At 44.9% G+C, this 13,099-nt stretch overlaps 1 protein-coding gene across 1 annotated transcript in view; it reads right to left on the bottom strand.

The window, feature by feature from the left end:
* cplx4c (complexin 4c) overlaps positions 1–9,217 on the bottom strand; it is a gene marked incomplete at both ends in the record, with an annotated part of 36,724 nt that extends 27,507 nt beyond the window's left edge. The window contains one exon of the mRNA XM_084328019.1: positions 9,051–9,217. Coding sequence (XP_084184145.1) covers positions 9,051–9,217 — 167 coding nt within the window. The remainder of the gene's footprint in view (positions 1–9,050) is intronic.
* Between the last annotated feature and the right edge of the window lie 3,882 nt (positions 9,218–13,099).

Here is a 13,099-nt window from a genome sequence, read left to right as displayed (position 1 = left end):
CCCTACAGAGTGCGCAGCTAAAGACATTTCTGTGGCACCACCCAGAGATTCAGCCCACTGCCGACATTTCAGCAGCTGACTACGAAGAAGCAGAACTTCTTCTACTACAACGAGCCCAGAGAGACTCGTTCCCCGACGAGCTAGACTGTCTACAGGGAGGAAAGCCCGTCCCATCAGACAGCAGATTGCTCCACCTGGCACCCGAGAGCGACGCCCATAATCTCATCAGAGTGGGTGGTCGTCTGCGGAGAGCCCCCGACCTACCGGATGACGTTAAGTACCCGATAGTCTTGAACAGCCGACACAAGGTCACAGAGCTGATCATAAAGAAATACGACGAGGATGTGCACCACGCAGGAGCCGAGAGAGTCTTCGCGGAGATCAGACGTCGCTATTGGATACTTCAAGGAAGAGAAGCGGTGCGACGCTTCCAGCGAACCTGTCTAGACTGCCGAAAGTGGCGCGCGCAGCCCAGCATACCCCGGATGGCTGACCTACCTCCCTGTCGCCTCCGACTCGGCGACAAGCCATTCCACTCCACAGGCATGGACTGTTTTGGCCCGTTGTATATAAAGAAAGGAAGAGGAACCGAGAAGCGGTGGGGTATTGTATTCAAATGCATGACCACCAGAGCGATACATATCGAACTCCTTCCAACCATGAGCACAGACTCATTCCTTATGGCCTTCCGAAGATTCACATCACGGACAGGAAAACCGTCTACATTGTTGTCTGATCACGGGACAAACTTCAAAGGCGGAGAAAGAGAGCTGAGAGAGAGCTTCCAAGCTATGGGCCCAGAACTTAAGACCCACCTCGCTCCATCCCAGATTGACTTCCAGTTTAATCCCCCGAACGCACCCCACTTCGGTGGAACCTGGGAACGAGAAGTACGTTCTATAAAGACAGCCCTGTACGCCGTGCTTGGGGCCCAGACTGTAGCGGAAGAAGTCCTAATGACAGTCCTCACGGAGATCGAGGGAGTATTGAACTCCAAGCCCCTCGGCTACGTCTCCAGTGATATAGCAGATGTCGACCCAGTCACCCCCAACACACTCTTGATGGGGCGGCTGGACCCCGCGCTACCCCAGACAATGTACAGGCCTGAAGAAGCGAACGGCCGAAGAATGTGGAGGTACAGTCAAGTACTAGCTGACAAGTTTTGGAACAGCTTTCTACTCCACTACCTACCGTCTCTACAGACCCGCCAGAAGTGGGTAAAAGAGAGAGACAATTTGACAGAAGGAACAGTCGTCATGATTATCGACCAGTCACTACCCAGAGCTATGTGGCCGGCTGGCCGCGTAAGCAAAGTGATCACCGGTGCCGATGGCAAGGTCCGAGCAGCTGAGGTGCTCGTCCAAGGGCGAACTTACACACGACCCGTGGCGAGGCTAATAGAACTGCCCAGACTCCCAGACACTATCGATGACGACCATGACCCCACGACTTTGTGAGTTGACTGACCCTTACAGCGGACCTTGAGTGGTAGACAGTGCGGTTAATCTGTCTCTGCTTAGCTAATTAGGTGGGACTAATTAGGGGGCGGCTGTTGTGAAGGATCAGATTAAACCGAATATATATATTTATTTATGGATATATATTTAATAGTATTTGTATATCGTTTGATATCCCTTGTATATTCCTTGTACATATACACTGAATATCCCTTTAGTCTACTAACAGCCCATAATAGTTTCATTCTCTCATTGGACAAGAACTTGGCGCCAGCAGCCAAGCCCATTGGTTCAAGTTCAATCGTGCCGACGAACATGTCGTTACTAGCCCCGGTTCCGCGTAGGAATACGTCTGCCGAAATACGAATGGTACTATTTGTTCACAGCGCATATATATATGGCGCAAGTAAAGTAGAACTTTCTTTTAGTCCCTTAGCCCTTAGTTCTTTACCCTCCAACCTAGTGGCAAGACGTTAAGCCTCACCCACGATACACGTGTGGTGCAGTATGGTCAACTTGGCCTCAGAATGGCATTGAGACATCGTGTGGATTAATAGTTGAATTGTCATAGTTTGGCACTATACCGTCGAGTGGGACGTATTTCTATTAAGTTAATAATAGTCTATTATGTATGGTGCATCGTTCGGTTAGAGTTATAAAGTGAGCAGTACCCCCATCGTTTCCTCGCGTTATCTAGAGTCTTAACCAGGCTGGGCAGACCACGTGTGGTGCTTTCATCCGAGGAGTTCTGGGCTAGGACGAGTGGACCTGCACATTGGATTACCTTACCCGGACGACGGCGAGCCCTACACGGCTTGGATTATCTACTTGCTTTGGGTGCTTTGATTATGCCATGGATAACAGCCAACACTGGTGAGTGTTGGAACTACCCCCCGAGAGGAGTCCAGGTGAGACGGCGCTCTACCCCGAGTGAGGTCGCCTCACGTCTATTCGTTGTGGACCGGCAGCTACCGTCTACAAGAGGGCCCAACTGTATTCATCTGTGGACCAAGGTTCTGTGGGCACCGTGTTCAGCACTCTGAATTCTCCCAAGAAATCGTTGGCCAGATGGGATATCGCCGGCGGCTCTCCTAACCCCCCCCCCCCTACTGACTTACAACCAGCAGGACCCCCCTTTAGTCTATCCAGCTATAACCATTAAGTACCATCGCTATAGTTCCCTAAAGAACCAGGTTGTATACTTGCTTCCTGCGTAACCAGAGATTGGACATTCAATGTTGATTTGCCTACGAATACTCATTTGCCTTACAAGTGCATTCAAATCATAAATGTCATTAAGTGAACGTTGTATATACCCTTTGCTATATATTAAATATTCGATTTATACATTTGTGTGGACTTGGTTTCATGGTGGGAAAGTGTTCATCATATCTATATCATGTACTGTGTGGCCAGTAGTTAAAGTACATAAAGCGGTAGTGGTTTAATGATACCATACTTATCAATACAGTCAGGGAATTGTACCCCTCAGTTACAGTATACATAGATCTGGATGTTTCTTTTTGGTGAGCCACTTTCAAGTGAGACTCACGTCCACTGTGGCGCTTCAAGTTGTATTCTCCTCCATGCGCAATTGAAAACGAACTATGACACAAAACACAGAAAGCCTGCTGCGGATTGCCTGCCATCTGCCTCACCCAGTCATGTGTCGTTTGCCAGTCTTGGTTGTAACTGCAGGTCCGTTTCTTTTTACTGCTTTCCATCTTGAACTAGTTCGCTTGTAATGTTGTTGTGTTTTTTTTGACCAATCAGATTTGCGATATGAGGTAGCGGCACGACTCAGTCTCAGTCACGTCACAAGCAGGTAAGCAGCACGCTAAAGTACTATAACCAATCAGAGCAATGTGTGTGGACAAGAGGCGGGTTGCTACGTTTACTGTCTGTAGGGAGGGGCTTTTAGACGCATGTTTTTTTTTGCTTCGAAAAGAGGGACATCCTCTCAATATGAGGGACGCGGGACATTTGGTCAAATGGTGGGACAGTACAACCAAAAGGGGGACACCTGGTCACCCTACCGTAGGGGGAACACGAGCGTAGAGGGCTGGCCGATCGCTGGCCAATCAGAGCAACGCGGAAGGACATGTTGGTTGCCCAAAGTATTCACGCCGCCAGTACAACAGGGCCCTAACATTGGCAGCCCAGTAGTAGTGCCTAAATACTGGCAGACTTAGGTTTTTGCAAGTGAATTTTTTTGATTCTGTGATTCTTATAATTCCAGATGTAAAACTCTTGACAGAGTTTATGCTGCCAGCATGTTGGACTGGCATATATAAGCTTCACCCAGGATATAAATGTATCACCAAACCTGAATCTATGCAGTGACTCGAACATATAAGGCTACTCAACCTGAACGAACGCCTTCTGTGTGTCAAGTGATAAAATCGCAGCGCCACTGGTCCTACTATGACCACTGACCAGCATACATGGTGTTGAGGAGGCGTCTGACATTGAAAAAGGAAAACCTATTCAGGATGAACCCTGTTTGGTCAGGGTGAATGATGGTTGACAAGTGTCTATTTAGTCGAACTGCCAGCATTTGAGTGATTGAGTGAATGTAAACAGACGTGGGGCTGTTTGTAGAGCTAAATCTATACTTTATAGTATTGCTATCTGTCCATTCTCATTGTCAATTGAGTCCATAAACCGTCCCTTCGAAATGGCTTAAAGAAAAAAATAATTCATCAATACTTTCTCATTTTATAGCGCCGTGAATATAAGCGTTATACAGGATTTGGTCTAGTATATTTTCTGGAAGGCTAGATAAAGGGCTAATAGCTGCTAACGTTATATCCAATGGCATTTCCGTTATACAGATGCTACAGTTAAAACTCAAACTGCATATGATCGGCACGATCCTCAAGCATGTATGCATGAAAGGGGGGGGGGGCGGGGGACATAGTTTCTTATTATTGATTACCAATAACCGTGTTCGTCTAACTAGCCACATAGGCCGATCGTATCGTATCATAACAAGTCTCGATCGGGCTGTAATTTATGTGAAAAAGATCTTACCATGAGCCGGTTGGATCCCCTCGAGTATTTCCCCGTTATCGATCGCCATCTGGTAGATCGATATGTCCATTGGCTGATGATAAATCCCCTTATTGCATAGTGAAATCCGCAATTCAAAACGTATCCCGTGCAACAGACAATAGCTATCACTTCAGATGAGTAGAAAACTACATTAGAGATCCAAAAAAAAAAAGACAACTTCTGCCACAGGGAACACTCTATTATCGCGATAGCGCCCCTAAGAGGATCTGGCCGGTATTGCACGTTGGCGAATTCAAAGAGTAGGGTAAATCTGCAGTGCCACTCGGCGACCTTGAATAGGTTATTAAAATGGAATAAAAGCAATAAAAACTTGCCACAGATATATCCGTGCTTCTGTCCACAACAGGTGGAATCGGAACACGGAGATCTCCGTGGTTGGGCGCCATTGTGTTAAAGGTCCTCCTCACCTCATGTTCTTTTACCCTGAACACTGAGTCTCCATCAGCAGTGTCCCCCCCCCTCCATTGCAGTGGATTTGTAGGCAAACCTCGCATAGAAGGTGTTGAGATCATTTGCTAAGGAGCTGTCACTGTTCAGCTTGAGGGAGGTGCCTTTGTAATCTGTTATCGTTCTGAGGACCTGCCACATAGCTCTAGAGTCAGCCTGTTCATATTGAAGTTCAATTTTATCCCTTCTTCTTCTTCTTTTGTGTAACGTCAGAGGTCCAACTCTGTATCTTGTAGCCATGCCCTTAACTCCCACATCAAAGAGGCTGGCTTCCGAGGGTGGTTTGTATAGGGGGCAGATGGTCAGGATGTGGTCAACAGTCTGCTCAGGGTCTCCACACTCACATGCAGCGCTGTCTGCCAGGCCCCACTTCTTTAATGATGCTTTAAAGCGACCGACCCCAGATCTTAAACGGTTCAGCAGAACCCATTGCCGGCCTCTTTGCTTCTATCACTGCCCTCCTCACGTTGCATCTCGCCACCTTGTGGTCATTCATGTTGCCTGCCACAAGCCCGGCGTTGTAGGCTGAGGTAAATGCTTTCAGAGCCTCACGGACGGATTTGTCTACCCAGGGCTTTTGGTTTGGGTAAACTCTAATTGTGGTAGTGGGGATTGTTTCTTCCACCAAAGTACAAACAAAGTCCAGCACTGTCTCTGTGTAGTCATTAATGTTATCTGTGTTATCTCGGAACACCCCCCAGTCTGTACATTCAAGTGCAGCCTGTAGCGTTTCCTCTGATCCCACAGACCATTTCTGCACCTCTTGCAAGACTACCAGGGCGCGCTTGAGACTTTGTTTATATTTTGGAAGAAGGAAGATGGCGTCATGATCCGACTTGCCGAATCCACTGGCAGCCTGAGATTTGTAACCACATTTAAATTGCGAGTAACAATGGTCTAAAATGTTACCGTCTCTGGTGTTACAAGTCACATGCTGGTAGAAGTCCGGCAATACTCTTCTCAGGTTGGCGCTATTGAAATCACCCACAACCACAATAGCAGCATCAACGTTAGCTGCTTGGAGCTTATTTACCTCGTCGTGGAGTTTGGACAGCGCGTCGCCTGTGTTTGCTTATGGTGGGATCTCCAACCAGGATGACCGACGTTAACTCTCTTGGGAGAAAGAAAGGCCGGCACTTGATGGATATATACTCCAGGTTGGGGGAGCAGTGGTTCGAAAGCTCCTTCAACATGAAGGCTATCCCACCTCCCCGCCGGACGTCCCCGGATTCTGCTGTTCGATCCTTGCGGTGGATGAAAAAGTGATCGGCTGGTTGAATGGCGTGGTCTGGGACGTCCGGCGTCAACCACGTCTCGGTGAAGCAGAGAACATTGCAGTCTCTAACATCTCTTTGGAATTGAATCCTTGCTCTGATGTCATCCAGTTTATTGTCTATTGATTGTACATTGGCCAGCAATATGCTGGGCAGTGGCATTCTGTGTCGCCTGTATCTCAGTCTATTTCGGACGCCAGCTCTCCTTCCTCGTCGCCTGGTTCCTTTGTTACGTGGGCCGAGGAGGTCTGGTCCCATTGTCCTCAAGATCTCAGCAGGCCATTGTTGTTGTTCGGTGAGCTGATCCAGAGAGTAATCCAGTTGGTAAATTTCCCGTAATCCAATGTCTATGAGTGACTGACGGTCATACACATTAAATGCACCAACCGTTGGTACAAACAAAACTCTTAAAACTATAAATATTAACAAAAGTAAGCACAGTCTCGACGGAGCGCACAGAGAGGCAGCCGGTCTTAGCAGCGCCATGTGAAAAGAAAAAAATATCTGTTCTTTGCGGTATTACTAGGCTGGGCTCTATCTGTTCTTTGTGGTATTATAGGTGCTATCTGTTCTTTGTGGTATTACTAGGTGCTATCTGTTCTTTGTGGTATTACTAGGTGCTATCTGTTCTTTGTGGTATTACTAGGTGCTATCTGTTCTTTGTGGTATTACTAGGTGCTATCTGTTTTTTGTGGTATTACTAGGTGCTATCTGTTCTTTGTGGTATTACTAGGTGCTATCTGTTCTTTGTAGTATTGGTGCTATCTGTTCTTTGTGGTATTACTAGGTGCTATCTGTTCTTTGTGGTATTACTAGGCGCTATCTGTTTGTTGTGGTATTACTAGGTGATATCTGTTCTTTGTGGTATTACTAGGATGAGATTACTAGGATGCCAAACTTCTTTTTGTTGTATTGTACTGTGCTGTATGATGACAATACATTTAAATCTAATCTAATCTGAGACTCCCTGCTGTCTCCATAGTGTTCTATTATATAGATATAGACCATCTCCTGCATCAATACAGAATATTACCCTGGTCACTCATTCATTGTGTAAAATAAAAAAAAATACAAACACAATCCCTAGATCCGTCATTGTGAGAACAAATCAGAAGGCCACTTATAGAGCTCTGTAGAGCGATTGATCGTGTTTAGTCAGTGACTCTTTGCATGTTGTCTTGATTTGAATGACCCAACACAACCAGATTACCCTGAGATTAAAAGTTAACCTAGCCTTTTGTTTTTCTTGCCCCAGTTACCTGCTGAGAGATGTGTTTAATAGTGGTTGTCTAGCAGCTAGACCAGAGCTCTTTCTGCTTATTATACATAGACCCTAATCTGCTGCTCAGGCTAACTTCAGCCACACAGGAAAATAAACCCTCACCTACAGCTTCTCCCTAAGCCTCCCTTCCTGCCACGATACACACGTCATACATACGCAACAGGAAGCCACACACACACATGCATGCACGTCCTCAGCCACACAGACACACATGCACGCATGCACATACTCAGCCACACACATACACGTATGCACATGCACACACACATACACACACGCACGCATGCACATACTCAGCCACACACACACACACACACACACACACACACATGTATGCACACCTACACACACATTGAAATCGAAGTCAACAGGGGCTATAATTGGTGTCAATTACTCTGAGTCCCTAATCTATGAATGACCTACTGCCCAGCATGACTGACACTCTGTAAACAGTAGTGTCACACACGAGCTACTATAGCTGCTGGAGAACATGTGGAGGCTAATCAAGCTGGTTAGGCTAATTAATATATCACATGGTGTGACACACACACACACACCAACAATACACACACCAACAATACACACACCAACAAACACACGCATGTCAACACATACATACACTAATACCTAGGTTGCCCTCTAGTGAAGCACAAGAGTTAATGCATAAAATGCTATAATAATAATAATAATAATAATATGCAGAAAGACCTGTTTCAATGTCCATGTGTAAACGAACTACTAGACTTGAAGGCAGACTTCATTTCTCACAAGTTGATTATATCATGCCAGTTTGGGTACCTTGTGTATACCGTTTACTTTTACTCTTACTCATAGTACTGTATATATTCAGATAAAATGTTTTATTGCCTATATTTATTGAGAGTAAAGTATAATATAACCAATAGGGCATACAGATCCTCATCTGCACCTTTGTTTGCACTGTTTATTTTTCTCATATATTATAGTCAGATCTAATTGTATTGCCTATATTTATGTCTTTCTACTATTACCCTGCCCATACCTGTACCTCCCCCCTCCCCCATGCTGCTATGATGCCCGAAGTTCCTCAAGGGGATCAATAAAGGAATATCTTATCTTACCGTTTACATTACAAGTTCCTGTTGTGAGTTCATAATAATAATAATAATAATACATTCGATTTAGGACTTGTTTCAGCAAGCTCTATCTAACAAACAATGAAAAGTATTACACATTAAATGAGTAGTAGTAGTAGTTTCAAGTTTATTTATTATTCGTCATAATAAAATACAGAATACTTTATAGTAGTAGTAGTAGTAGTAGTAGTAGTAGTAGTAGTAGTAGTAGTAGTAGTAGTAGTAGTAGTAGTAGTAGTTGTAGTAGTAGTAGTAGTAGTAGTAGTAGTAGTAGTAGTAGTAGTAGTAATAATAATAATAACAATAATAATAATGGTCTTCTTTTTAACAATAATAATTTTCTTCATAATTATGCTGCAGATGACAATACATTTGACTGTAATGTGATGTTCTTACTCACTTCTCCTCCGCCAGCTGTCTCTGGTGCTCCTCAAACTCCTCTCTGGACATGCCTTTGGACTCCGGCGTCTCCTTCCCAGGCGCTGCCGCTTCACCTTCTCCCTCAGCCGCTCCGCCCGTCATATTCTTCAACTTACTGCCCAACATTTGCTTCACGAAGAACGACATGGCTGCAGCTACGGTTCCCCCCAGAGAAGACTTAGTCCTGCGGCGCGGCGAGAGGGGCAGTGGGAGGGAGGCAGGTGGAGACGGACACCAACAAACACCTGGGCGAACAACTCTTTTAGGAAAGGTTTAGGTTACATGAACTGCACTGCAGGCACATTAATAAAAGTGAAACCCTCTTGTACATTTTCAAATGCAAACCTGGGGCTGTGTCAATGTGTGGTGGGTGGCTGCAGTAAACCTGATAAAGAGCTTAACTCATTATTGTTAGCTTATGGACAATGGAGGAGTCCTCACCTTGCGGTGAAGGTCCCAGACAGGCCCTGGAATGGACCTGCTGCCCAGCTCGCTATGCCCCCAACCCCCCAGTGCTGTCGTTACTTCAATATAGGGTTTAGGTAGTATAGGGCTTTATACTCACTGGATTGTTCTATTTTTCTTTTTATCATTTTCTTTTCTTTCTATTTTTCCATTTGTCCTTTACCCTCCGAGAGGCCCTTTTGTCCTCTCACCAGGATGTCATTGTAAATAAGAATTTGTTCTTAATTGACCTGCCTGGTTCAATAAAGGTTAAATAAATAAAATAAATATATATATATACACAATAAAGGGTAAGTTATATACAAGAAAGCATACATAGTCCCTAATATGCAGGCACCAGTATTTAAATAATATGCAGACACCAGTATTTAAATAATATGGAGGCACCAGTATTTAGTCCTGCTGTGGGGTTATCCCATGCCCTATAATGGTGGCCTGACAGTCTTAATTGGTTTAGCCCTGGTCCCCACATGTGGTCATGTAACCCAGGTTTCAGATTCATAACTATTTAGTCATAGGGACATAAATAGTTAATGCCATTGAATAAGAACATAAATAGTTAATGCTATTATGTAAGAACATAAGTAGTTAATATTATTGGGTACCAAATCCTTTGAATTACAGCACTGCCTTTTAATTTACTTCATGACGTAGATAGATATCACGACAGCCATGCCTTGCTTTGCGGCAGGTGAGACTTGCACTACGCAGACGAGATTACAGCCTGATGAAAGATCGACACGCAGCTGAACGTTGCTGCTGCCGAGATGAAATAGCATGATAAAAACAGTTATCAAACAGTTATAAAAGATTACCCCAGTTGCAAAACCGAAGAAGCGTTGCAGTTAAAGTAGCCTGCGGTTTTGGTGAGTTTCATCAACATTGTGCTGTTCATTTGTCGAATATGCAAAATGGTTAGCTCCATGCTACAAGCTAATAACGTTAAAGCTAATTAACGTAGCTTCATTCTGAGTCATGCTAGTGAAGCTCCAAGCCAATTTGGTTAAATGAAAACTAGAAAGAAACCATTTCAGAAGTACTTATAATTGTATTGATATGCTGTACGATAAGAACAAGGTCTATATACTGTACATTTTGAATGTTTTTGAGAGTTTAATATGAACGTGGGGAACGTTCCACATGCTAGCGCACTTTAGCCTAAATTAGCATGGGACATATGATATTCCCACGTGCCATGACAAGGTAGCCTACGTTATCTTGGCATAGCTAAAAGTAGCCTGGTTGATTATTCATTCTGAAAGCAATGAAAGGATGATGAAGCGATAAAAGATGGTAAATAGCTTTTATTTTCTGAATGCCTGCTTGAGGCAGGCCAGGTTTTTAGGTTTTTCCAGCACCCCCGTTCCACCCTGGGAGCAGTTCCAGACCACCCATCACCACGTGTGCCCACGTGGGACGAGGCGGTGTGCCGGACCGATACAAGATGGCGAGCCAACCCACTGAACCTCTGATATAGCTCAAGGCTAATGCCAGCCTGATGTGAATACCCCTGTTGCTCAACTCCTGTTACACCAACAGTCCGGTAGGATTGAACTGATTGAACTTGAATCATAAGAACTTCCAAGGTTTGAACTGACCTATATCCTTTTCTTTCTTTTTTTTTATTGATCTTTTTCCCCCTCCATTTTTCCTCCGATTTTCTCCCATCCCAATGTTAGTCGTATGCCAATTCCCAATCCCCTTCCTGGTCGCTGCGCACATACCCCCCACAGTCAGATCATCTGGGAGAGTGGAGGCTATCACGTGCTTCCTCCGACACATGTCCAGCCAATCAACCACTTCTTTTCACCTGGCAGCGCGGATCCTCCCTGAGAGGGCGTAGCGTGTGGAAGGATCACACTATCCCACTCAGGTCCTATCCACGCTTAGCAGGCGCCCCGACCGAACTGTAGGAGTCGCTGTTTACATCAGAGGGAGAATTAAAGGGTAAATACGCCCAGTAAGATACCTGAATCCCATTGATGACATATTGATTATAGTTGAAAGATGGTTTAAATGGTAAATTCACCTAATAAGGTATTTGCATTCCTATAACCTGGAATATTTCTATTGGTACTTTGTTTGTGTTTCACCTTCAAGGGAAGAGTTTAAAGGTGCATTTCACCTAATAAGGTATTTGCATTCAAGGTTTAAATTAACATGTTTAAACATTTACCTATTGAAATGATAAACTGATATAGTGTTTACTAATGATAAACTGATATAGAGTTTACTGATGATAAAAGGATAGATCCAATATCCAACCTTGAACCTAGCTTTTAGCTAGAGATAACCTCAGAGACGTCTGAACCAAACCTAATGTGTTGATCCAATCAACCTAGGACTTGATATCGAACTAACCCTCCCGAAAGGAGTGGTTAATGAAAGAACCTAAAAAAGGATACTTCACTCTACCTCATTGTATGTATTGTAACTGTCTAGCTAGCGCGCTTGAGAATAAAATACCGGTCATTGTTATAACTCTGTCTCTGGTCTACTATTATTTTAATTGTGCATATTACTCCTCTCCTCATTCGAACCTAGAACTGTGCCCGTGGTGAACAGCTGTTACTGTTAGTGACACAAGTGCTACACTTTCCCATTACCGACTAGACACGGCCAACGCTAGTTACCTCATTAGAGACTTAGCCATCGTTTATGTACCTGTAGTCAGCAACACGGCTACACAGACTTATCTCTCAGACCTAAAGGAGATAGCGAAACAGAGTGGCGGAAACCTCACGGAAGTCCTTAGGAGAGAACTCTCCACCATCGGCGACGTCCTCACCCTGAACGATCCTGAACCCCAAACTGACGAAGAAACAGGTGGGGAATTATTAAAAATGGCAGACCAACATGTTCCGGGGGCTGCAACACAAGCTAGCCCCTCACCCAGAACAATCCCAGAGCAGCAAGTCCGACTAGAGCACAGCCGGTCTCCTTCACCAGCGCGCTCTCAAGAGAATGCACAACCTGCTCTGAAACTCTCCGATGTCAACCCACCTGAGGTGCAAAAGAAGATTGTGGAGCACATAGTGCGAAGCGAAGACTCAGCCATGCACAGCCAAGCATCACTGAGACTCAGACTCTTCTCTGGGCGAAGACCTCGGCCCGACAGAGAAGTGGACTACGAGACATGGCGTTCCAATGTGGGGCTTCTTCTCAAAGACACAAAATTGTCTGATCTACACAAGTCCCGGAAATTCCTAGATAGCCTCATGGCACCCGCCATTGACATCATAAGACACCTGACACCTGAATGTCCTCCAGGAATGTACCTGGAGATCCTCGACTCCGCCTTCGGAACCGTCGAAGATGGAGATGACCTTTTTGCAAAGTACCTCCATACAATGCAAAACAATAGAGAGAAACCTTCAGCTTACCTTCCACGACTACAGGTGATGCTGAATACCACCTACAGAAGAGGAGGAGTAGCTGCAACCGACCTTGATCAGCAACTTCTAAGACAATTCATCAGAGGCTGCTGGGACAACACCATGATAACCGAGCTGCAGCTAGAACAGAGAAAGAGAAACCCACCTACCTTTGCAGAGTTCCTCCTGT

The sequence above is a fragment of the Notolepis coatsorum genome (assembly GCF_963971535.1).
Source record: "Notolepis coatsorum genome assembly, chromosome: 13".
NCBI classification, from domain to species: Eukaryota; Metazoa; Chordata; class Actinopteri; order Aulopiformes; family Paralepididae; genus Notolepis; species Notolepis coatsorum.
Note: the sequence above shows the minus strand (reverse complement) of the source record. Positions and strands in the feature narration are given on the sequence as shown.